At 37.2% G+C, this 23538-nt stretch overlaps 1 protein-coding gene across 1 annotated transcript in view; it reads right to left on the reverse strand.

Moving 5' to 3' along the window:
- Positions 1–23538, reverse strand: part of ATF2 (activating transcription factor 2) — a 79722-nt gene that overhangs the window by 51696 nt on the left and 4488 nt on the right. The window contains 3 exon segments of the mRNA XM_005675937.3: positions 3705–3774; positions 5257–5331; positions 16951–17050. Coding sequence (XP_005675994.2) covers positions 3705–3774; positions 5257–5288 — 102 coding nt within the window. The 5' untranslated portion in view covers positions 5289–5331; positions 16951–17050.

The following is a 23538-nucleotide window of genomic DNA, read 5'->3' on the forward strand; positions in this document are numbered from 1 at the left end:
TTCCCAGACTTCCTGGATCTGGTATTGAGGTGAATAAGCTCTGGCTTTACCCCTGGGATGTGTTGTATAGTGTTCCATTTGCCTCATCTCGTCAGCTAAGGAAGCATTAGTAGTGTCTATAAACAGTATGGATGTGCTTGAACAGATTGTGTAATTTTCCTCAGCAATTTTAAAATATTTTCTCGACCTGAAAATTATCTCATTTCCATTTACCTTAATTCCCCTAATTTTACTGAATTCATTCTCTCACTGGTTCTATCTCCCAGTTTTGGGGTTGAGGTACCAAAAACCCGGAAAGTTAGACATTACTAATTTGATCTTGGGTTCTTCTCATCCTCTCTGATCTTTTGTTGGCATTTAATCTTCATTTGTTTAAATGCCAAATGAGAGCTAACCTTCATTTAACCTTATTTCTTAAGTAAATTTAAATACAATGCTTTTTATTAAAAGTGGCATATATATTACTAAAGAGTCAATCACAAGATGACAATTCCAACTATTTTAAGCAGAAAAGAATAAGACAAAGAATCAGGGACTTGTCTGAGACTGAGTTTTCAAGAATGATTCCTAGAACAACACAGCAAAATTAGTCATGGTCCAAGGGCTGGCTTGAGAAATATACTGTATTAGCTATCATCCAGGGGTTACAGAATTATGCTCTCTCTGTACAGTCCATTTCAGCAAAATGGACCACCTTTCTATTTAACTTAGTCCCAAATCCAAGGAGTAAATGTAATTTACCATTATGAGTAAATCATATCCAAAATTTTAGTGGAAAAGGATTTTGAAATTTGCTTTCTTGAATTTATAGAAAAATGTATACAAAACTTATCTCCAAAATATATGTCAAATCACTCTATTTCTCTATATGTCCATTACTACCACCCAGTCAAAGCCACCATTATCTCTCACCTGACTGCTGCCAGTCTCTACTTTCCCAGCTTCCACTATTAGCTCAGCAATGGCTTTTCATTCCTCTGGGAATAAAACCCAAACACCTTAGACCATAGTCAACAAAAAAGCTCTACAGGTTATGGGCTCTTTTTATTTCCCTACCTTTCTGACCTCATCTCCTACCCTTATCCTAGTCAATCGCTATAACATTCCAGTTACAGCAGTCATCTTTCTGTTCTTAAACACACCAAATCCATTTCTTCCCTCTTGGCCTTAAACTTGTTGTTCTTTCACTCTGAAAAACTCTTCCCCAAGGTATGTGTAGGGTTTGCTTCCACGTCTTTATTCAAGTGTCACCTTATTACAGAGGCATTCACTGACCAACCCATTTAAAATGTCACCGACTCTGGTAACTTCTACCTTTATCCTCTGAAAGTGAAAGCGTCAGTCGCTCAGTTGTGTCTGATTATTTGCGACCCCAAGACCAGGCTCCTCTGTCCATAGAATTCTCCAGGCAAGAATACTGGAGAGGGTAGCTATTTCCTTCTTCAGGGGATCTTCCTAACCCAGGGATTGAACCTGGGTCTCCTGCATAGCAGGTGAATTCTTTACCGTCTGAACCACTAGGGAAGCCCCACTTTTATCCTGCTCAGCATCACTGGACATCATGTAAACTAAAATCTTTATATACCACTATACCCTCACCAGAAGGTCTACAATTAAAAGACTATCTAAAACAATCCTGAAAAAGGAGAAGTAGATCAGAGAACTTACCCTAAGTGACTGGAAGGCTCACTATACTGGCATAAAAATTGACAGATTGATAAAAAAAAACAGAATAGAAGCTCAGAAATAGATCCATGCTTTACAAATCATTTGGTTTTCAAGAAAAGGGATAAAGCAATTTAACAGAGAAAGGAAAAAATCTTTTCAACAAATGACACTAGAATCTTTGAAAAGCCATATGGGGAAAAAAAGTGAGCTTCAACTCCTACCTCATACTTATGCACAAATATTAATTCAGAAGGCAAGAGACCTAAATGAAAAGCCAAACTTTCAGAGGAACATGAAGGAGAGTATTTTTGTGTCTTAAAGGTAAGCAACAGTTTCTTAGATAAGTCACAGAAAGCAACAATCAAAGAGAAAAAATTAACACATCAGACTTCATCAAAATTAGAAACATCTGTCCATCTTTTAATGGACAGATTATTTTCATATTATGAAAATCAAGTTGGAAACCAGAGACATAAATAAAAAATTGAAGATGGACTGGTATCCAGAATATTTAAAGAACTCATGCAACTCAATAATTAAAAGACAACTCAATTTTAAAAAACAAGCAGAAGATTTGAAAATATTTCACAAAAAATAAGGTATAAAAATGGCCAATACACAAATGAAAAAGTGCTCATCTTTTCATCAATGAAATGCAAATTAACACACAATAAATCAGTATACACCCAATGAAAATGGCTAAAATTAAAAGAATCACACCTAATATTGGCAAGGGTATTATACAACAGGACTGCTCACAGATCGCTGGTGGAAATATTAAGTGGTATCTCCCTTTTAGAAGCAGTTTGACAGTTTCCTATTATATGTAACATATGATCCCACCACTACCCTTCTAGGTAGTCACCCAAGAGAAAAGAAAGAATGTGTTCATACAAAGGCTGGTACTTAAATATTCACAATAGCTTTATTTCTAACAACTAAAAATTGGAAATAAGCCAAAAGTTCATAAACAAGTGAATAAATAACTGCTTGTGAATTAAGGAAATATTATTCCTCAATGAAAAGGAATTAACTATTGATCAGATAGTATGGAGAAACTGTAAGTAATGTGGAATGAAAGAATCCAGTCAAAAGTACATACTGTATGATTTCACTTACATAAAATTCTAGAAATAAAAACTAACCTATAGTGACAGAAGGCAGAACAGAGGTTGACAGGGTTGGGAGGGGTGAGAGGGAGGCATAACAAGCACAGGAAACTTCGGGAGATGATGATACACTCACTATCTGAATTGTGATGGTTTTATGGGTACATACATATGTTAAAATGTATCAAACTGTACACTTATGCAGTTTACTGTATATAAATTATATCTCAAAGTATCAACTAAAGAAAACAATGAGAACCAAAGAAACATTTTAATATTTATGATTTATAGTTTGTATATTTAAGTATTCTATAATTTTACTTCACATTAAATTTATTTTCTCATTCCTCAGTGTCTATAGTTATTTTAAGATTATTATAACAACATTAGATTATTTAATGGCCTATTGAAAAACACTGAAAGATCTTCTGAAACAATAAAATATTATTTTCTGAAAATGCTTTCACACAAGCCTATATTAAAGATTTTAGACTTACTAACATTAGTAATTAGTGATATGCTGTACATTAGTGGTTTGCTCAGAGGTAAAAATTAGTTAATTTCACGAGAGTTCAGCAAATAAAACAATTTTCATACAAGATAATGTATCTGATTTCCAACTGCGCAGTTTACAATGATTTTCAACCAATAATGGTCAAATGAAAATACTTTTAAACCTTGTGTTTTCTCCAGGTTTTCCATCTTTCCCTTACAAGATTTAACTTTTTTTTTTCCATATTAGATTGTCTTCTTTAAAATTCAGATATGCTGCTGAGGAAAATGAATTTTTTTCTCCAAATTTTTCTGGGTTATTTTCTTTCTAACTCCAAAGTTGTACAAAATATCGTAAAGGAATCCCCTGAATGACAACATTCACTGTCATAAGTGTTTAATAAATGTGAACATACCAAATAATTTATGTATTACCTGGCCACATCCAGGGGCAGTACATAGAAAGGGTTTGTCATCACTCATATTCCACAGGTCCTTGTATTGCCTATAATAAAACATTCAGAGGTAGTTAAACATTTTACAGTACAGATTTTTAAATAAAGAACTTAAAATGTAATATTACTTGATTTTCATTAAGCTTTTTACGTTTTCTATCTGAATGTGAAATAAAGTTTTACTGACATTTTAACCCCATCTTCCACTTTCTTATTATGAATAAAGACATGCAACATGCAGATTTCACATTATAGAAAAAAATGTTAAGAACTCTGATCTATTAGGTTAAACCTTTCCTGTTCAGTAGCATATGTGTGGAAAGAATGAAATAATTTGAAGATCACTACTTTAAATACCAATGAAATAATGGACAGGCAACTCTCATCAATGCCTGATAAAACCATCAGGAGCAAAGGTGATGGGAGTTTCATAATGGCTGGGTCACGTCAACAGCATCTGAACTCATGGGTCAGTGTTAAATTAACATCACCAAAAGTGGGACAAATATTGTGAGTCCCCTGATGAGACAGCGGAAAGCACATTAAGTATTCGTGGTGGGGGGCAGGGGGTGCGGCTGTATCCAAACCTGAAATCTAATCAAGCTTTTCTAGATTATACTACAGGAAATAAAGGAGATAGAAAAAAAAGGTCAAATACCACTACTCAGATACAATTAGAGAAATTCTACAGCACAAAAGACCTGGTCTCCTCAAAAATAAATGTCATGGGGAACAAAAGAACAGAGAAAGTAGAGGGGAACTGCTTTAGGTTAAAAGAGGTTGAATAAACCATATTAAACAGAATACAATATGGGGACTTTCCTGGATCCTGATTTAAACCAAAAACTACAAAAAAGACATTTTCAAGTCAACATTATTTTCCTACTTTTCGATTTAGACTTGAAAGTTCCCAATTAGTTCTTCCATTAACTTGCAGGGTTTTTTTTTGCTTTCTTCCTACAAATTACATGTAACAACTATATTTGACTGAACTAACAATTCTGTAAAATTATTTCTTTTTCAACACTAGTTTGTTAGCCTTTCATAAATATGTAACCTTCAAAAACGTTTCAGAAAAAGCCCTTCACAAACAGAGATGACAATCGCTATAATAGTCAGATTTGGGAAGTGCTAGAATATTTCTTCTGGGAGGCAGGACTTTTCAAAGACTTAATATGTTCAAGGGAAATGACAGAAGAGCACCTAGAATATAGCATATCTGCCACACCCATTTTCTATCTTAACCTTTTTTCACCTCACGGGACTAGTATTATTTGGAACTCATTTAAGGAGAAATCAAAACCCTAAAATATATGTATTTATCTCTGTCATAGTTAAGTGTATTTTGATGCTCTATTTAATAATTTAAAAATACAATAGGAATATCAGCTAAACTACATACTTGTAAATATTCCTTATTTATTAAAAAAACACGATCTAGAAATAACCTATGAAAATACTTATAATCTACAATATGAAAAATAAAAACAATTTAAAAAATAGCCCAAAATACCAAATTATTGCATACACACCTGGCAGAATTCACATGTAACTTGAATTTCATAAGCTGAACAACTTATCACGTCCTCTTTTTCATGGCAAGAATACTGAAAAATGAAGTGGTTTCACACTATTAAGTATTTAGTTTTGAAACACTTCTTGAAACATAGTAAAAAATAAAAACACTCAGATAATTACACTCTCTGTAACTACTGTCATCCAAAAACCCACTCACTATTAAGAATCTTTATAATAGAGCTCTGCTCCTAAAATAAAACACCCATATAAATGCAAAATATATCCAACTCTACCATAAAGAAGGTAAAAGAGAAACATTTAGCTTAGCCCTTAAGGTTATGGTTGAAGGTCAATAATTAAAAGAGTGAAAATCCTGACTTTTGAAGTCTGGCGAAAAGACGAGACCTCGTATTTTAAAATACCTATTCAGAAAGCTTTAAATTTTTTCAAATGCAGTCAGTGTGGTCTGGTTTTCAGGCTAATTCATCAAAGTCTATTTGTCCCACAATGTAGTTGAAGGAGCTCTCTCTTCCCTAACTTCATAGCTTACTTATCTGATATTAGCTTAAGGACAAGTACAACATACTTAAACTACTTAGGTGAGTGCCTCATTTTTAAACTCAGCTAATCAGAGAAGGCAGTGGCACCCCACTCCTGTACTCTTGCCTGGCAAATCTCATGGACGGAGGAGCCTGGTGGGCTGCAGTCCATGAGGTCGCTAAGAGTTGGACAAGACTGAGTGATTTCACTTTGACTTTTCACTTTCATGCACTGGAGAAGGCAATGGCAACCCACTCCAGTGTTCTTGCCTGGAGAATCCCAGGGACGGGGGAGCCTGGTGGGCTGCCATCTCTGGGGTTGCACAGAGTCGGACACGACTGAAGCGACTCAGCAGCAGCAGCAATACTCCATTACATTCACTGAAACCCCATCTAGTGGCGAACAGCGTTAACTATATGCTTATCCATAAAAGCCAATGGTACATAAGAGAAAAAAATTTGTTTTTAAATAGTTTTGCTTATAAATGTGGTGAAGAATGTCCTGCTCAACAGAATTGGGTAATTCCTGTGGAGAAATGTGCAAATAGCTACAGTTCTGAGTCCCGGAATCAGAGATGATATAAGAGATACGAAGAAGAAAGTTCTCCTGAAAGAAAGAGAACATGTTAGCTCCTCAGTCATCTTGACTCCTTACAGCCTCACGGACTATTGCCTGCCAGGCTTCTCTGTCTCTGGGATTCTCCAGGGAAGAATACTAGAGTGGGTTGCCACTTTCTACTCCAGGGAATCTTCCCTAACAAGGGACCGAACCTGTGCCTCTCGTGTCCCCTGCACTGGCAGGTAGATTCTTTAACCACTAGTGACACCTGGGAAGACCCCATTAAATACTAAGAAATGAATAAACTGCTATATGATATGGACCAGATAAGTTTAGATTATGTTACCTATCTCAATAAACTCCTAAAACTAATAAGAAGATGCAGTTCATACTGCTTTGAAAAATCAAAGCAATATTTAAACTCAGTTGAGTTCAGGAAACATTTAAACATCAAACACAAAGACACAAAGGTGAAAAAACAAACAGACCCTCCACTCTGAGAAACTTTTGTTCAAGCAGACGAAAGAAAACAGAAATTTCAATACAATCTGGTTAAGAATAAGAGTTAAAATATTAAAAATATAGAAGTAGTGCAGGGAACCAATCCAATACTTACTGAAAAGCTTTCTGAAAGAATTAACCCATGGTATTCTTTTCTACCCGCCCATGACTACTACTGTCTCATTCTAAAAAAGAAGTTCCTTACCTACACAGCAGATTATTTTCTAGCCAACCAATAACAATTCCCATTCCTTATACTATTTCCTAATATCTAGCTGAGGTAGTTGTAAAGACAACAGACAAAGCACCTTGAGACATAAATGATTATAATTCCTCCAGCAGGCTTAAATGCTAATCTCAAACCTCTAAATCCAGGTTTATCTCCCTTTCACATCAAGGGTGGAAATATGCTCCTAGGAAAGCATGGGAAGGAGGCTTTGTTCAACTCTAAACTGCCAGAGAAGACAATGACTGCAGACACAGAACTGTTACTATAGCACACCGCTCTCTGGCAAGCATCTACAACCTATCAGTTCAGTTCAGTCACTCAGCTGTGTCTGACTCTTTGCGACCCCATGGACTGCGGCACGCCAGGCCTCCCTGTCCATCACCAACTCCTGGAGTTTACTCAAACTCATCTCCATTGAGTCGGTGATGCCATCCAACCATCTCACCCTCTGTCATCCCCTTCTCCTCCTGCCTACATCTTTCTCAGCATCAGGGTCTTTTCCAGTGAGTCAGCTCTTCCAATCAGGTACCCGAAGTATTGGAGCTTCAGCTTCAACCTCAGTTTTTCCAATGAATATTCAGGACTGATCTCCTTTAGGATGGACTGGTTTGCTCTCCTTGCAGTCCAAAGGACTCTCAGGAGTCTTCTCCAACAACACAGTTTAAAAGCATCAATTCTTCAATGCTCAGCTTTTTTTATAGTCCAACTCTCACATCCATACATGACTACTGGAAAAACCATAGCCTTGACTACATGGAACTTTGTAGGCAAAATCATGTCTCTGCTTTTTAATATGCTGCCTAGGTTGGTCATAACTTTTCTCCAAGGAGCAAGCGTTGTTTAATTTCATGGCTGCAATCACCATCTGCAGTGATTTGGGAGCCCCAAAAAATAAAGTCTGACACTGTTTCCCCATCTAACTGCTATGAAATGATGGGACGGGATGCCATGATCTTTGTTTTCTGAATGTTGAATTTTAAGCCAACCTTTTCACCCTCCTCTTTCACTTTCATCAAGAAGCCCTTTAGGTCTTCTTCATTTTCTGTCATAAGGGTGCTGTCATCTGCATATCTGAGGTTATTGACATTTCTCCCAGCTATCTTGATTCCAGCTTGTGCTTCATCCAGCCCTGTGTTTCTCATGATGTACTCTGCATAGAAGTTAAATAAGCAGGGTGACAATATACAGCCTCGACATACTTCTTTTCCTTTTGGAACCAGTCTATTGTTCCATGTCCAGCTCTAACTGTTGCTTCCTGACCTGCATACAGATTTCTCAAGAGGCAGGTCAGGTGGTTTGGTATTCCCATCTCTTTCAGAATTTTCCAGTTTATTGTGATCCACACAGTCAAAGGCTTTGACACAGTCAATAAAACAGAAATAGATGTTTTCCTAGAACTCTCTTGCGTGAGATGAGCGCAACTGTGCTGTAGTTTGAGTATTCTTTGGCATTGCCTTTCTTTGGGATTGGAATGAAAACGGATCTTTTCCAGTCCTGTGGCCACTGCTGAGTTTTCCAAATTTGCTGGCATATTGAGTGCAGCACTTTCACAGCATCATCTTTCAGGATTTGAAATAGCTCTACGGGAATTCCATCACCTCCACTAGCTTTGTTCATAGTGATGCTTTCTAAGGCCCACTTGACTTCACACTCCAGGATGTCTGGCTCTAGATGAGTGATCACACCATTGTGATTATCCAGGTCGTGAATATCTTTTTTGTACAGTTCTTCTGTGTATTCTTGCCACCTCTTCTTAATATCTTCTGCTTCTGTTAGGTCCATACCATTTCTGTCCTTTATCGAGCCCATCTTTGCATGAAATGTTCCCTTGGTATCTCTAATTTTCTTGAAGAGATCTCTAGTCTTTTCCCATTCTGCTCTTTTTCTCTATTTCTTTGCATTGATCGCTAAAGAAGGCTTCTCATCTCTTCTTGCAATTCTTTGGAACTCTGCATTCAGATGCTTATATCTTTCCTTTTCTCCTTTGCTTTTCGCTTCTTTTCACAGCTATTTGTAAGGCCTCCCCACACAGCCATTTTGCTTTTTTGCATTTCTTTTCCATGGGGATGGTCTTGATCCTATATTTTTTTAATTAAAAAAAAAGAGTATTACAATTTCCTTTAAAATGCAATTATCTAAATAAATGGTATGGACCTAACAGAAGCAGAAGATATTAAGAAGAGGTGGCAAGAATACACAGAAGTAGTATACAAAAAAGATCTTCATGACCCAGATAACCACGATGCTGTGAACACTCACCTAGAGCCAGACATCCTGGAATGCGAAGTCAAGTGGGCCTTAGGAAGCATTACTATGAACAAAGCTACTGGAGGTGATGGAATTCCAGCTGAGCTATTTCAAATCCTGAAAGATGATGCTATTAAAATGTCAGCAATATGTCAGCAAATCTGGAAAACTCAGCAGTGGCCACAGGGCTGGAAAAGGTCAGTTTTCATTCCAAACCCAAAGAAAGGCAATGCCAAAGAATACTCAAACTACAGCACAATTGCACTCATCTCACACACTAGAAGAATAATGCTCAAAATTCTCCAACTAGGCTTCAACAGTGTGCAACTGAGAACTTCCAGATGTTTAAGGTGGATTTAGAAAAGGTAAGAGGAACCAGAGATCAAATTGCCAGCATAGGCTGGATCATAGAAAAAGCAAGAGAATTACAGAAAAACATCTATTTCCGCTTCATTGTATATGCTAAATCCTTTGACTGTGTGGATGACAACAAATTGTGGAAAATTCTTTAAGAGATGGGAATACCAGATCACCTTACCTACCTCCTGAGAAATCTGTATGCAGGTCAAGAAGCAACAGTTAGAATGGGACATGGAACAACGGACTGGTTCCAAATTGGAAAGGAGTATGTCAAGGCTTTATATTGTCACCCCACTTATTTAATTTACATGGAGAGTACATCATGTGAAATGCTGAGCTGTCAAGGTTCGCCATAGCGTTTCTTCCAAGGAGCAAGCGTCTTTTGATTTCATGGCTGCAGTCACCATCTGCAGTGAAAAACCTAGCTTAAAACTCAACATTCAAAAAACTAAGATCATGGCAGCCAGTCCCATCATTTTATGGTAAATAGATGGGGAAACAATGGAAACAGTGACACTTTATTTTCTTGGGCTTCCAAATCACTGCAGATGGTGACTGCAGCCATGAAATTAAAATATGCTTGCTCCTTGAAAGAAAAGCTATGACAAACCTAGACAGCCTGTTAAAATGTAGAGACATTACTTTGCCAACAAAGGTCTGTCTAGTCACAGGTATGGTTTTTCTAGTAGTCATATCATGATGTCAGACTTGGACTATAAAGAAAGCTGAATGCAAAGAACTGATGCTTTGAACTGTGGTGTTGGAGAAGACTCCTGAGAGTTCCTTGAACTGCAAGGAGATCAAACTTTCAATCCTAAAGGAAATCAGTCCTGAATATTCATCACAAGGACTGATGCTGAAGCTCCTATAATTTGGCCACCTGCTGCAAAGAACTGACTCATTGGAAAAGACCCTGATGCTGGAAAGACTGAAGGCAGGAGGAGAAGGGGACAACAGAGGATGAGTTGGCTGGATGGCATTACTGACTCGATGGACATGAGTTTGAGCAAGCTCAGTGAGCTGGTGATGGACAAGGAATCCTGGTGTGCTGCAGTTCATGGAGTTACAAAGAGTTGGACACAACTGAGCAACTGAACTGAACTGCAATTCTGCCACATTATTAAATAGTATCAGCAATCCCCAGCTTTTATTGGCACCAGGGACCAGTTTCGTGGAAGACAACTGTTTCACGGACGGAGGTGGAGGATTGGGGTGGGAGTGGATTGTTCAGGTGGTAATCTGACCCATGAGGAGAGCAATGGGGATCGGTGAATGGCACAAAGCTTCACTCACTTGCCCTGACGCTCATCTCCTGCTGTGCAGTCCAGTTCCTAACAGGCTGGTCTGCAGTTGGGGCGTTAGGGACCCCTGATAGAATCATTAACTATTAAATGTCATTTAATGGCTATACAGTATTCCATATAGATCTACAGTGTCATACAGATACAACATATTTATAACTAATTCTCTATTACTCCATTATGTGTGTGTCTTAGTGGCTCAGTCGTGTTGACTCTCTGTGACCCTATGGACTGTCACCCATCAGGCTCCTCTGTCTGTGGGTTTCTCCAGGCAAGAATACTGGTATGGGTTGCCATTCCCTTCTCTGGGGGATAGTCCCAACCCAGGGATTGAAACCAGGTCTCCTGCAGTGCAGATGACACCGTCTGAGCTCTATTATAACTATTCTCTTACTGATTTTTATCATCAGTGACTATTTTTGAGGACAAATCTTTGTGTAATATCTGTTATTATTTTCATTAGATGAACTTCTAGAACGGAAACTACTATATCAAAGTGAAGGCACATTTTCAAGACTTAATTTATATTGCTAAACTCTTCAGATACATAACACTGACTTCTACTTTACCTGTAGTGTACAGAAAGACCTAATTTCTCAATGCCCACACCAACAGTGAATATTTAACATTTTAGTTAAATTAGTGGGAAAAAAATTTTTAAGTTGCATATATTGACACACAAATGAGGTTGAACCTTTTCATATATATAATGGTTCTTTGTAATCTCGAAAATGCTTCCTTTGCCCAATCTTTTTTAAAAAATGAGAGATATCTGACATACAACATTGTGTAAATTCAAGGTGTAAAATATGCTACCTTGATACATTTGTATGTTGTAATACAACTGACATTGTATATTTATTTTACATTACCTAATTACAGCACAATATTGTTGTCTATAGCCATTATACTATACATTAGATCACCATAGCTTACTCCTTTCAAATCTGTATCCTTAAACATCAACTTTATCTGTGCCTTTTGCCCATTCAAAAAAATAAAATGTTAATCCAAAATTCTCTCTTGAATACAGGTCAGAGGCTCTTTCTTATAACATGGATTTTCTAATTATTTACCTCATTGTATTCCTGATCTAGTCCTAACTATGCAGACTACAAATGATGCCCCAAACAGTGAAATGACTTACTCAAGGTAAAAAATGGTACAAGAAATTTCTCCTGCTATACTGTGCCTGCCAGCTGGCAAGCTTTGCTATACTGTGCATATGAACTGTCTTGTGTTGCAATTCTTTGCTTACTAACTATACACCTGTTTTCTGTAAGCCACTTAAAAAAAAAATAGTACAGAAAGACTCTCTGGCGACTTGTAGAGTTACTCAACAGACCCATTATCAAATAAAACCACACATAATATAAGACACCAATTAAAAAACAGTAACGAAAAATACTTTAAGGAAAGATGAAAGGAAGGAAGTGGTTGAAATTAACCAGCAAACCATTTCTTGTAACTTTAAAATGAATATAAAAGACAACCTTCCAAGGAAAAACATATATAAGGGTATCTTCATGGGAGACAGATTAGTCAGGCCATTGAGGGAGCAGCCTAAGTTCAGCCTGTCTAAGTACCTGGACAAGAAGAGAAAGGTGCTCATGGGGGGAGGCGGCTTGAGCTGGACAGGAGACTGTTAGGTGAGGAAAGATCTGTCTATGCAAGCAGGGGGAAGCAGTCTGATGTGGGATGTCGGTGCCCCAGAAGGGTGAGGAGGCATCCACGTGAGGTGAAGAACAGGGATGGCATCAGCCCAGGACAGGATATCAGGGCCAAGCAAGAGGATACCTACCTGCTGAGAGGAGAAGGTCTGGTGGCAACAGGCAATTCATTACATGTAACACAGGTAATGAATGAATAAGTGAATTTCTCAAGGATACAGTGGATGAAAACAGGCAACACTATACAGAGGATGAAAATAATTACACAGAATAAATCCTGATGATGAGATTTAGAGATACTGGTATGAACTCATGATTTTCAATGTAAACATATAGAAACAGAGATGATAATATGTGTATAAATATGCACATATATTCACATACTTCCCTAGCTGTGTCACTGAGAGGGCCTAGGAACACTGATATCACATAAGTAAGAAGCCCACTTGGCACCCAGACCTTGATGTCAAAATGCCATTTTCAACCAAAAGGAACCTGGGATCCTTGAAGAACTGGTTGATTCCAGGGCTGAAGCAGGAAAAATACATGATGGGCCTTGAAATCTTGTGCAAGAAAGATGGACTTACTATGGATTTAGCCAGAAAGTGGCTAGATCTCAGACAATTTCAGAATCAAAATAAATGACAGTAATAGATATTATAAATAAAATAGGATTTCATTAATCTGATATAAAAGATACATACCAATATAGAAGAATAAACTGAAAGTTTGATTAGACAGGATACTTACATCCTCTCAAACTATCTCCCCATAAAATACATTTTAATTACTAAAGGCAAAAGAGTAATATATAGAACAAATGCCTGGCAAACATCACTTTACTCAAATGATACAAGTTAACAATACTAAAAATAAGAAAAATCAGTATCCATATGATTGCAACCAAAGGGCTGCAATGAGGAGGTCACAGCATCACTTTCATGATAGTCATGCCAAAGACACATAATCTGAATCTAATCATGAAGAAATACTACACAAGCCCAAATCGAGGTAAATCTCCTCAAAACAACTGGCCCATAATTTTCAAAGTGTCCAAGTCAAAGAAAGATCAAGAACTGTTTCAGATCAAAAAAGACCAATGAGTTGTGACAGCTAACTGCAACATGAGATTCTAGACCGAATCCGTTTGCTATAAAGAAAAGACATTATTGGAATAACTGGCAATACTTAAATATACAGATTAGATGGTAGCAATATTTTGAAGTTAACTTCTTGATTTTCATGGTTGTATTATGATTTAAGAGGAGAATGTACTATTGTAGAAAATAAAGTATTTGTGGGAATGGGACATCATGCTAGCAACTTATCTTAAACGGTTCCAAACTAAAAAAATTTAAAAATAAAAACGGAAAAACTTATGGAAGGAGCTTAAAGTGTAGAGAAATAACATGCACAATCATAATTCACATATAACCATTATATAATTAGCATCGTGTATATACTAAAATATATACATTTATATATAAATATGCATATTCGTATAGTATATAAATATACATATTTATATATGTACATATAAATATAAATTTACATGTACATATACAGTATATATAAAATATATACTGAATATACTAATATACAGATTCTCTTAACAACTCTCTGATTGTTTCTGGATTATAACTTTCATATTGTGTCAAAGAACAGAAAAACTATGTTCTGTATTGAAAGTTAAGAGCAAACAGAATAATAATTTCTGTATCTGAATAAAGACTTGAGAGGTGACTAAAATTTAGGCAATTAGCTGTCCTATAGGCAACTCCCTAATTTAAAACATGAAATGTGGGTTAAACATTTTAAGATAGACAATATTAAACATATTAAGATAGACAATCCTTTACACTGTAATATCAATATTCCCGTGCCATTTTGAATTATATCATTCAAATGATACAACTGATTAAAATATTTGCTTTTCTTACATCTATCAAAAACAAGTAGAAAGGAAATCACTTCACAGAAACTAGTATAAGCAAATGAATCTTTGAAAACAGAAGTGGGGGAAATGAATCAGTTTCTGGTGGTTAATTTCGGAAATCACTACATTCTAAAATATGAATTTTACTGATCTTCTAGTTACAGAACTACAAATGTTGTAACATCTACATTTAAAGCATGTACTCAAGCTTCAAAGCAGATTTCTAAAATCAGATATTTAATGTTACCTATGATGTGCAGAATTCTCAAACATTTCTAATACAAATGTATTTTATGAAATTTATTTGAAAATATTTGACTATTTGTACCTGATACTGCATTAAGAATAAGATATGTTTCCTGACTTCAAAATTAGTTTAATAAGGAAGGCAAACAAGTGAAAATAGTAATACTAATTTAGTGATGTACATACAATAATAAAGATATACATAGGTGCTATGGGAACATAGGGGAACAGGAGTATACTAGAGCTGGTTACCTTTCTTCCCCACCCATAATCCCCTCTTAGAGCCAGGTGGCCAGCAAAGGGCAATCCTATATTTCCATTACCCGACATACCTGTTTCATTCAGGTAAACCAGGAAAGATATCTGAATAAGTTAGGCCAATCAGATTACCTCTTCAAGAAATGTGTTAAAAAAAAAAAGTCAACCAGAGCTATACATTAGACATTTAAAATCATACTCAGGATTCATAGAAACCTTCTGTCATGTTCATACTGATAAGAAATTAACGAAAGCCAGAATGGAGTAGACACAAAGAACAGGGACAAAAAACCACGTAGCCAAGATGAGCGAAAGTTTCTATGAAGCCTGAGGCTTTCTGTGACTGGGTGAAGTGAGAATCTTTTGTATACTGAGTATGAGCTCTTCTTTTCTCTAAAGTTAAATTTATCTGATCTTCTACCCTGTCATTAAGACAAGTACCTAGCCAACCCTGGAGAGACAAAGGATCTGCGAAGGGTACTAAAGGAAGTAATGCCTGGACTTAAGTCTTCTCAAAGAAAAAAGAGATGATGTTTTGGGCAGAGGAAATAGCAGAATACACAGAAGGATCTCCAAGAACTTCTAATAGCTAAACTATGGGATATACGATTGAAGAAGAGAGCTGGGACCAGAGCAGGAAGCAAATTTCAAAGGGCCTTTAGTACCCAAGCAAAGAGTCTGGAGTCCAACCTCATTCCCTTTTCTGACCCCTACCCTGAGGTTATAAACTATGGCCCTGTGCAAAAATGTTAAGAAAGTCTTTCAACTTTCTAAATATTGAGGAGTGTGTGTGGGGTGGGAGGGGCGGAGGAGAAAAAGAAGCAATAGAGACTATATGTGACCCCGATAAAGCCTAAAATCTTACTATTTGGCTCTTCAAAGAAGTTTGCTTAATCTTGCTATTAAAATGGGAAGATTCACGTTGAGGTTTGACAGAAAATAATGAAATTCTGTAAGCAATTAAAAAATAAATTAAAAAAATTAAAGAATAATAAAAAACGTAAAGATTTTAAATAGGCGATTTAGGTAATCAAAGGGGCATTTTTGCAACATCACTAATAGAAGTGTGGAGGATAATTAGTGAGAGTAACACCATGCATAAGAAAATCAGTTATAAACTTTCTAGATTCAGGAAAGAGAAAGATGATTTATATTCAAGCAATGCCAGTCAAAATGAGGAAAGGATACGTTACGCTCTTATGATTAGGTCTCTAATCCTTAATGGTGTCTGCAGACCCTTGCATGGACTGGCCTCTGACACCCACCGTATTCTTTTTGACTGTAGTAATGCAAACTTTAATCAGCTCACTCTCTCATCCTAGAGTGCTATTACTTCCCACTCATCTGTTTCTTGGTTAATGCCACTCACCACTGATCTTCCTCCCTCCACTATCCCCCTACCTTGTAATTTCGAATGTCTCTTTTAGTAATCCAGTTATTGAGCACATCCAAGAGAGTAGGACTTTCTGTCCAAAATGTTTTTAAAATATAGAAAATATCTCAAGGATTAACTCGTGTTACTATCCTTATAAAGTCCTACAAGGGTTGCGACTTTCATACTCGGACTCTGCTATAGAGGACTCCCTAGTCAGACAAGTTAGGACCCTTTGAATTAAAATTATGTACTTTTATGTAAAGTCTTTGGTGTGCTTTTATATGCTGATATGCATTGTAGCTCCAAAAGGACATCTCCAAATCTGCCAAACCTCAGAATTTTTTTTTTTATTAAACAATAGTCAATACGGTAGGACACTAACATTCTGAGGATTGCTGTCTGGAAATACCTCTTTAATTTAATAATATTTGAGAGACAATCACAAAATAAAAGGCCACCTTTGCAGTAAAAACTTCAAATCTCTTACCTTTCTAGCTGGTAGGCCATGAGCTTTATCTACTCTGCTGCCAGGTATCTGTCAGCTCTTATTAAGTAAGCGCTGCTTCTCAAGCTTCCATCTAAATATCCTTAGGGCAAAGGAGAGGCAGAAAAGAGAAAAGTCATTACTCTGCAAGAGCTAAATAACTTCACTACAAAAATTTATAAATGGTTATTTTACATTTTAAAGTGCATGTGAATTTTGCCTTCCATTCCATTATTTAATATTAAAATTAAGGTTCCCTCAAAAATCTTCCAGGAAGATACCTATCCTGTGGCCGCCCACAACTCCTGGCACACTGCCACCTATTAGAGGTGTAGTACTTCCAAGGATGGAAGCATGGCAATGGAGTCTTGGTGAAAAGAGAAAAAACTTTTTAATGTAACAGAAGCTGATTACTGTAAAATGGCAGTGCTGAATCTGAGCAGCAAAATTCTTAGACTGAACATTAATAGTTCCTCCTGCGTCACTGTGCTTTACACAACAGTTTATGTGGTTCTTATTTGGAAACAACTTGACTTTTTTACACCTCTATCAGCTAGGATTAGGTTTAGCTGTGAGAAAACTCAAAAAACAATGGCTTAAGTGAATCAAAAGTTTATTTCTCTCACATGGAAACAGGCAGTCCTCATGACCATTAGGAACCCAGGTTCCTTCTATTTTGCAGTTTTGCCATTCTCAACATGTAGCATCTTCATCATGGCTTAAAATAACTCAAGGTCTAACCGTCACAGCAGATGACAAGAAAGAAATGGGGAGATGAGTGATAGCCTCCTTTCAAGGACACTTTTCAGAAATTTTATAGGAAACCTCTATTCTGGTCAGAACTTAAGTCACATGGCTAGAGCTAGCAGGGAAGCTGGGAAATACATTCTTTATTTCCATATGCTCAAGGTGGGGGTGGGGAGAAATGGAGCATCTACAATAAGGAAAAAAGATGAGAATGAATATTGGTGGATAATTAGTTTTGTCTGTCATCATACTCTGGTCATTCTAAAATGGAAGATGGTTGATACCTTGTAGAGATGTCTTATCAGTCCACTGATGGGAGCTTTAAAAAGTAGATAGTTCTGCCAGCAGCCAAGGAGCAAGACCAACGTTAATAAGAACTTCTCTAAATATGCAAGACCAATCTGTATCTGAAGACCAGAGTAAAGAAACAACCTAAATAGTTAAGGTTTGGAAGGATAATCTCACTAGGTTTTCCATAAACTTTCCATAAAAATGATTACACAGGACCGTTAGGTAAGTCACGGAGTGCCCTAGTCAAGGCTATGGTTTTTCCAGTGGTCATGTATGGATGTGAGAGTTCGACTGCGAAGAAAGCTGAGCGCCAAAGAATTGATGCTTCTGAACTGTGGTGTTGGAGAAGACTCTTGAGAGTCCCTTGGACTGCAAGGAGATCCAGCCAGTCCATTCTGAAGGAGATCAGCCCTGGGATTTCTTTGGAAGGAATGATGCTAAAGCTGAAACTCCAATACTTTGGCCACCTCATGCAAAGAGTTGACTCATTGGAAAAGACTTTGATGCTGGGAGGGATCGGGAGCAGGAGGAGAAGGGGACGACCAAGGATGAGATGGCTGGATGGCATCACAGACTCGATGGACATGAGTTTGAGTGAACTCCAGGAGTTGGTGATGGACAGGGAGGCCTGGCGTGCTGTGATTCATGGGGTCGCAAAGAGTTGGACACGACTGAGCGACTGAACTGAACTGAAGGTGGAATTGGGTAATAACTTGCCAGAAAGCTCAGTTACTAACTGCATTAGGAAAAGGCAGCGATCCCAGGAACAAAGTTAAAGGGAAAGTCAACTTTTCCCTACCTTGAGTACTGAGCTCCCACACGTGACAGCCAAGTGTGAATTTGGAGCTCCATCTCCTTATTGCACAAACTGTTGAAAGGAGAACTTGTACTTTACCTTGAATAAAGTTGGCTGAAAAGGCCTTAATATGTTTAAAACTTCTGATGCAAATACCAAAAGTGATAATGACTCTTATTTCAAAGCTGGCAACAAAATTCTGTTTTATATACAGACTGTTCCTTAAAGGAAAAGGGACCAGAAGAGGGTATTCTGCTAGACAAATGCAAAATGGGGACTATGAAAGGAGCAGCAATTCAAAGGACAAATGGCTCTGTGGGATAGCTCAAAGGTTCACATCCTCCAGAGAAAGATAAATTTCTGCAAATTATTTCTTTCATGGAAATGGTTAAATATGGCTTCAGATTTTCCTATTGAATATTTCCATTTAGTTCAGCAGCTGCTTACAAAAGACCAGAACTTATATCTAGAAAGCAGGAAGATAGCCTTCTGATCTTTACTTCTAGCAAAAGCAACAACATTAAGCCAGCCAGCTGAACCTGCCAAACAGAGCTCATGTTTAATGCATACAAGGTTAAGCTAATTATCTAGACTTTGAAAAACATTAAAAATAAAGGTTTATTTGTTTGTAACTTGAAGGGCACAAAGGTAAGGACTCTCTCTTTTACACTATCCTACCCCAGCTATGTGTGTCTTATACTTGGATAAAATCAACTTGTAGGTAAGGGGTAGGATCTCTGTCTGCTAAAGGGGACAAACACTACTAATGGCAAGTATTCAGGAAAGAGAAACTGTGCCAAGGAACAGGGCCCAAAAAGGTAGACATTAGTGTGAGAAAGGAATTAACTACTTAAGGGTGATTCTGGGAGAGAAGCTAGCTTCTGGCCTTGTGGAAGCAGAAGAGCTAGGTGGGTGGGGGAATAGACTTTCAAGGCAGCAACATTCAGACAGGTATTTGTATCACTGCAGATACACTAAGACTTTTCAACGGAGTCATAAGACAGACATGTTTTAAGAAAATAAATTCCTGTATCTTCAACTTCCCTATGTTTGCTTTCCTAATAATAATCTGCCTGCTTTCCCTAAGTGTTCATAATTCCGTATTTGAAAAGAAACCCATACCTCTTAGCCATACCAAATATTACAATGCATTGCTCTGGACTGTAAAAATCTCCATGGAACAAAACAAGGGGCTGATTTAAAATAAGAGTGTCTTCAAGCCTCCATTAATCAAGGCGCCCTTATAAATAGTGCTGTTAAAGCAAAGCACGGCTTTTTAAGAATGGTGTCGTGCCTCGTGTTGAGGAATATTTTGAATTCAGATGTATTGAACAATGTGATGACAGGAACAAAAACCCTTTCATTTAATGATTGCCTCTTCTATTCTCAAAATACTGTGGAAAAATGCATTGTCTTGAGAGTGAGCTTCATGAGAACAAAGCAAAGAGGAAATCAATAGGAAACTTTGTAAAGTTCAATTTATATTTGTTGCAAAGAAGTAGGATAAGGTGATGTGATCAAAATAGTTTAAAGCATTAAAATACCCTGGATTCAAATAAAATTATTAATTATACGTTCAGTAAGAAAAAGGAACAATAAAAATGCTCAATTGGTAAAGGTGAATTAAGTCATTTGTTTTTTTAAACCAATGACAGATCGAATCACTAAGGATCACAGTTGACGCTCGAACGACTCCAGGCACCAATCTTCCATACTTCCAAAACCCGAATGTAACTTAAGAGATGTCCTCTGTATCTGTGGATTCTCCACTTTTGCAGTTCTGCTCCCACAGACTGAACTACTGGCAGGTGACGCAGTAATGTATATACTACTGAAAAAAAACCCACATAAGTCAACCCATGCAGTTCAAACCTGGGTTCTTCAAAAATCAACTGTACTTAGAATGGTGTCAATATCTTGAAAAGTCAGAAATCATTCTTTTTTTCAACTTGTTTAGTCACTAAGTTGCGTCCGACTCTTAGTAACCCCATGGACTGCAGCATGCCAGGCTTCCCTGTCCTTCACTATCTCCCGGAGTTTGCTCAAATTCATGTCCATTGAGTCAGTGATGCCATCCAAACATCTCATCTTCTGTTGCTCCCTTCTCCTCTTGCCCTCAATCTTTTCCAGCATCAGGGTCTTTCCCAATGGGCTGTCTCTTCACATTAGGTGGCCAAAGTACTGAAGCTTCATCATCAGTCCTTCCAAAGAATATTCAGGACTGATTTAAGATTGACTGGTTTGCTCTCCTTGCTGTCCAAGGGACTCTCAAGAGTCATCTCCAACACCACAGTTTGAAAGTGTAAATTCTTTGGCACTCAGCCTTCTTTATGGTCCAACTCTCACATTCATACACAACTACTGGAAAAACCATAGCTTTGATATACAGACCTTTGTCAGCAAAGTGATGTCTCTGCTTTTTAATACACCGTCTTAAGTTTATCAAAACTTTTCCTCCAAGGAGCAAGCATCTTTCAGTTTCATGGCTGCAGTCACGGTCCACAGTGATTTTGGAACCCAAGTAAATGAAATCTGACACTGTTTCTACTTTTTCCCCATCTATTTGCCATGAAGTGATGGGATTGGATGCTAAGATCTTCATTTTCTGGATGATGAGTTTTAAGCCAACTAAAACTAAACTTACAAAGAAAAATTTTAGGAATAAACTTAGAAATGTGCAAGAGTACATAGTTCATCAAACTTATTTTCAGGAGTAGATGTATGAGCATACCAGGCAGAATGGCTGCCCAAAGATGTCCAAACCCCAATCCCCCTGGAATCTATCAATAGGTTATGTTACAGAGCAAAATGGACTTTGCAGATATAAAAATGGTCACAGATTCTAAAACAGAAAGGTTATCCTGGGTTATCCAAATGGGCCAATCTGAACATATGACCCAGTGAAAGCAGAGAACTTTCTCTGTCAGATTCTGACAGTAGCAGAAGTCAGAGATAAGCAAGAGATAGACTTTACTTGCCATTACTGGAGGCAGCAATACTGAAAGCATTTTAGCTTCTACGAGTGAAGACCAGCTCCAACTGACAGTCAACGAGGAAAGAGGATCAGCAGTCCTGTAACTGTATGCAGTCAACAATCCAAATGAACTGGAAAGTGGATTCTTCCTCAAGAGACTCCCCACCTCCCCAAAAAAATGCAGCTCTGTGAACATACCGATTTAGACTTTGTAAGGCCCTAAAAAGAGGGCCCAGCTGGACTTCTGACGAAAGTTGTGAGATAAATTTCGGTTGTTCTATAATGCAAAGTATGTGGTTATTTTTGATGAGGAATAGAAAATTAATAAAGCAAAAATCATAGGGACTCAGGAGGACAGGCTTGCAGATCAAGGAACTGCACAGATTTATTAGAGTTTTCTCTGTGCTCTAATTTCCTTCTCATATCTTGGTAAGCACCAAAAAAAAAAAAAAAAAAAAAAAAAAAGCCAAGAAATGATCCTAGAGCTCATACTGGGAACAGCAGTATAGTCATAATAAACTTAAACCTAAGAAGCTGAAAACCTGAAGCTGTAAGCTAGAAGGACTTCATTCCCCTTTCAAGGTTTAAGATTCTTTGAGTTTCTAAGCTAGGAAAAATTTAAATGGTATGATATCACTACTATCCTCTCCAGTAAGAAAAATATACTAGTTTTAGAATTGTCCAAAAAAAGTGAAATTACTGTCTATGTAAAATACATTAAGTACAGTGCACAGCACTCATACAGTATCTGTTTAGTTTATTATAAATTTTACTGTTTTATTTTGACTTTAAGTGTACATTTTCCTAATAATCCTAATCTTACTACCTCCTTTATTTTTAAGTCTGAAGGTGAGAACTAGTTAAATTTTTAGACAGAAGTTTTTTTTAATTAATCTTTAACCCATGAATTTGATGTTATCCCCTCAAGTTATCTGGTACATGTTTAGTTCATCAGTGTAAGGAAGTGAGAAAAATATGAGCTCAGCTTTAAGGATGAAAGCAGTAGTTTTAATTGTTGCCCACTCCCAGCAGACATGGGACTTGCCAGGTGGCACAGTGCTAAAGAATCTGTCTGCAAAAGCAGGAGATGCAATAGACACAGGTTAGATTCCTGAGTCAGAAAGATTCCTTGGAGTAGGAAATGGCAAGCCACTCCAGTATTCTTGTCTGGAAAATTCCACATACATACGCACAGCACACATGACAGATGTTTTTCATACATATCACCACTCCCAAGAGTATACCAAAGTTTTGATGAAATTCCTCAAAGTTGATGAGATACATGAAGAACATCACAGACTTTTCTCAATACTGTATTCATGAAAGTACATTTTGAGTGCAGATGGCCCTATGGATTCAAACAACCTTGAATCAAAAATATTTGGGGGAACAGGTTCAATCTCTGGTCAGGGAAGTTCCAATATCCCAAGCAGTGTGGCCCAAAAAAAAAAAAAAAAAATTGAGGGGAAGAAATTTTAGAAAGTTCTAAAAAGCAAATCTTGTGTTTGTCTCCTGCTGGCAACCATTTACACAGCATTTACACTGTATTAGGTATCATAAGTAATGTAGCGATGACTTAAAGAACATGGGAGGATATACTTAGGTTATATGCAAATACCATGCCATTTTATATATGGGACTTGAGCATGAATAAATTTTGGTATCCACAGGGGATCCTGGAACCAAACTTCCATGGATATTGAGGGATAGCTGTATGTGAATAGTGAAATCAGCCCAAAGTCTCAAAATAATCTTTAATAAAAATTACAGTCCAATTTTTAAG

This window comes from Capra hircus, chromosome 2 (assembly GCF_001704415.2).
Source record: "Capra hircus breed San Clemente chromosome 2, ASM170441v1, whole genome shotgun sequence".
Taxonomy (NCBI): domain Eukaryota; kingdom Metazoa; phylum Chordata; class Mammalia; order Artiodactyla; family Bovidae; genus Capra; species Capra hircus.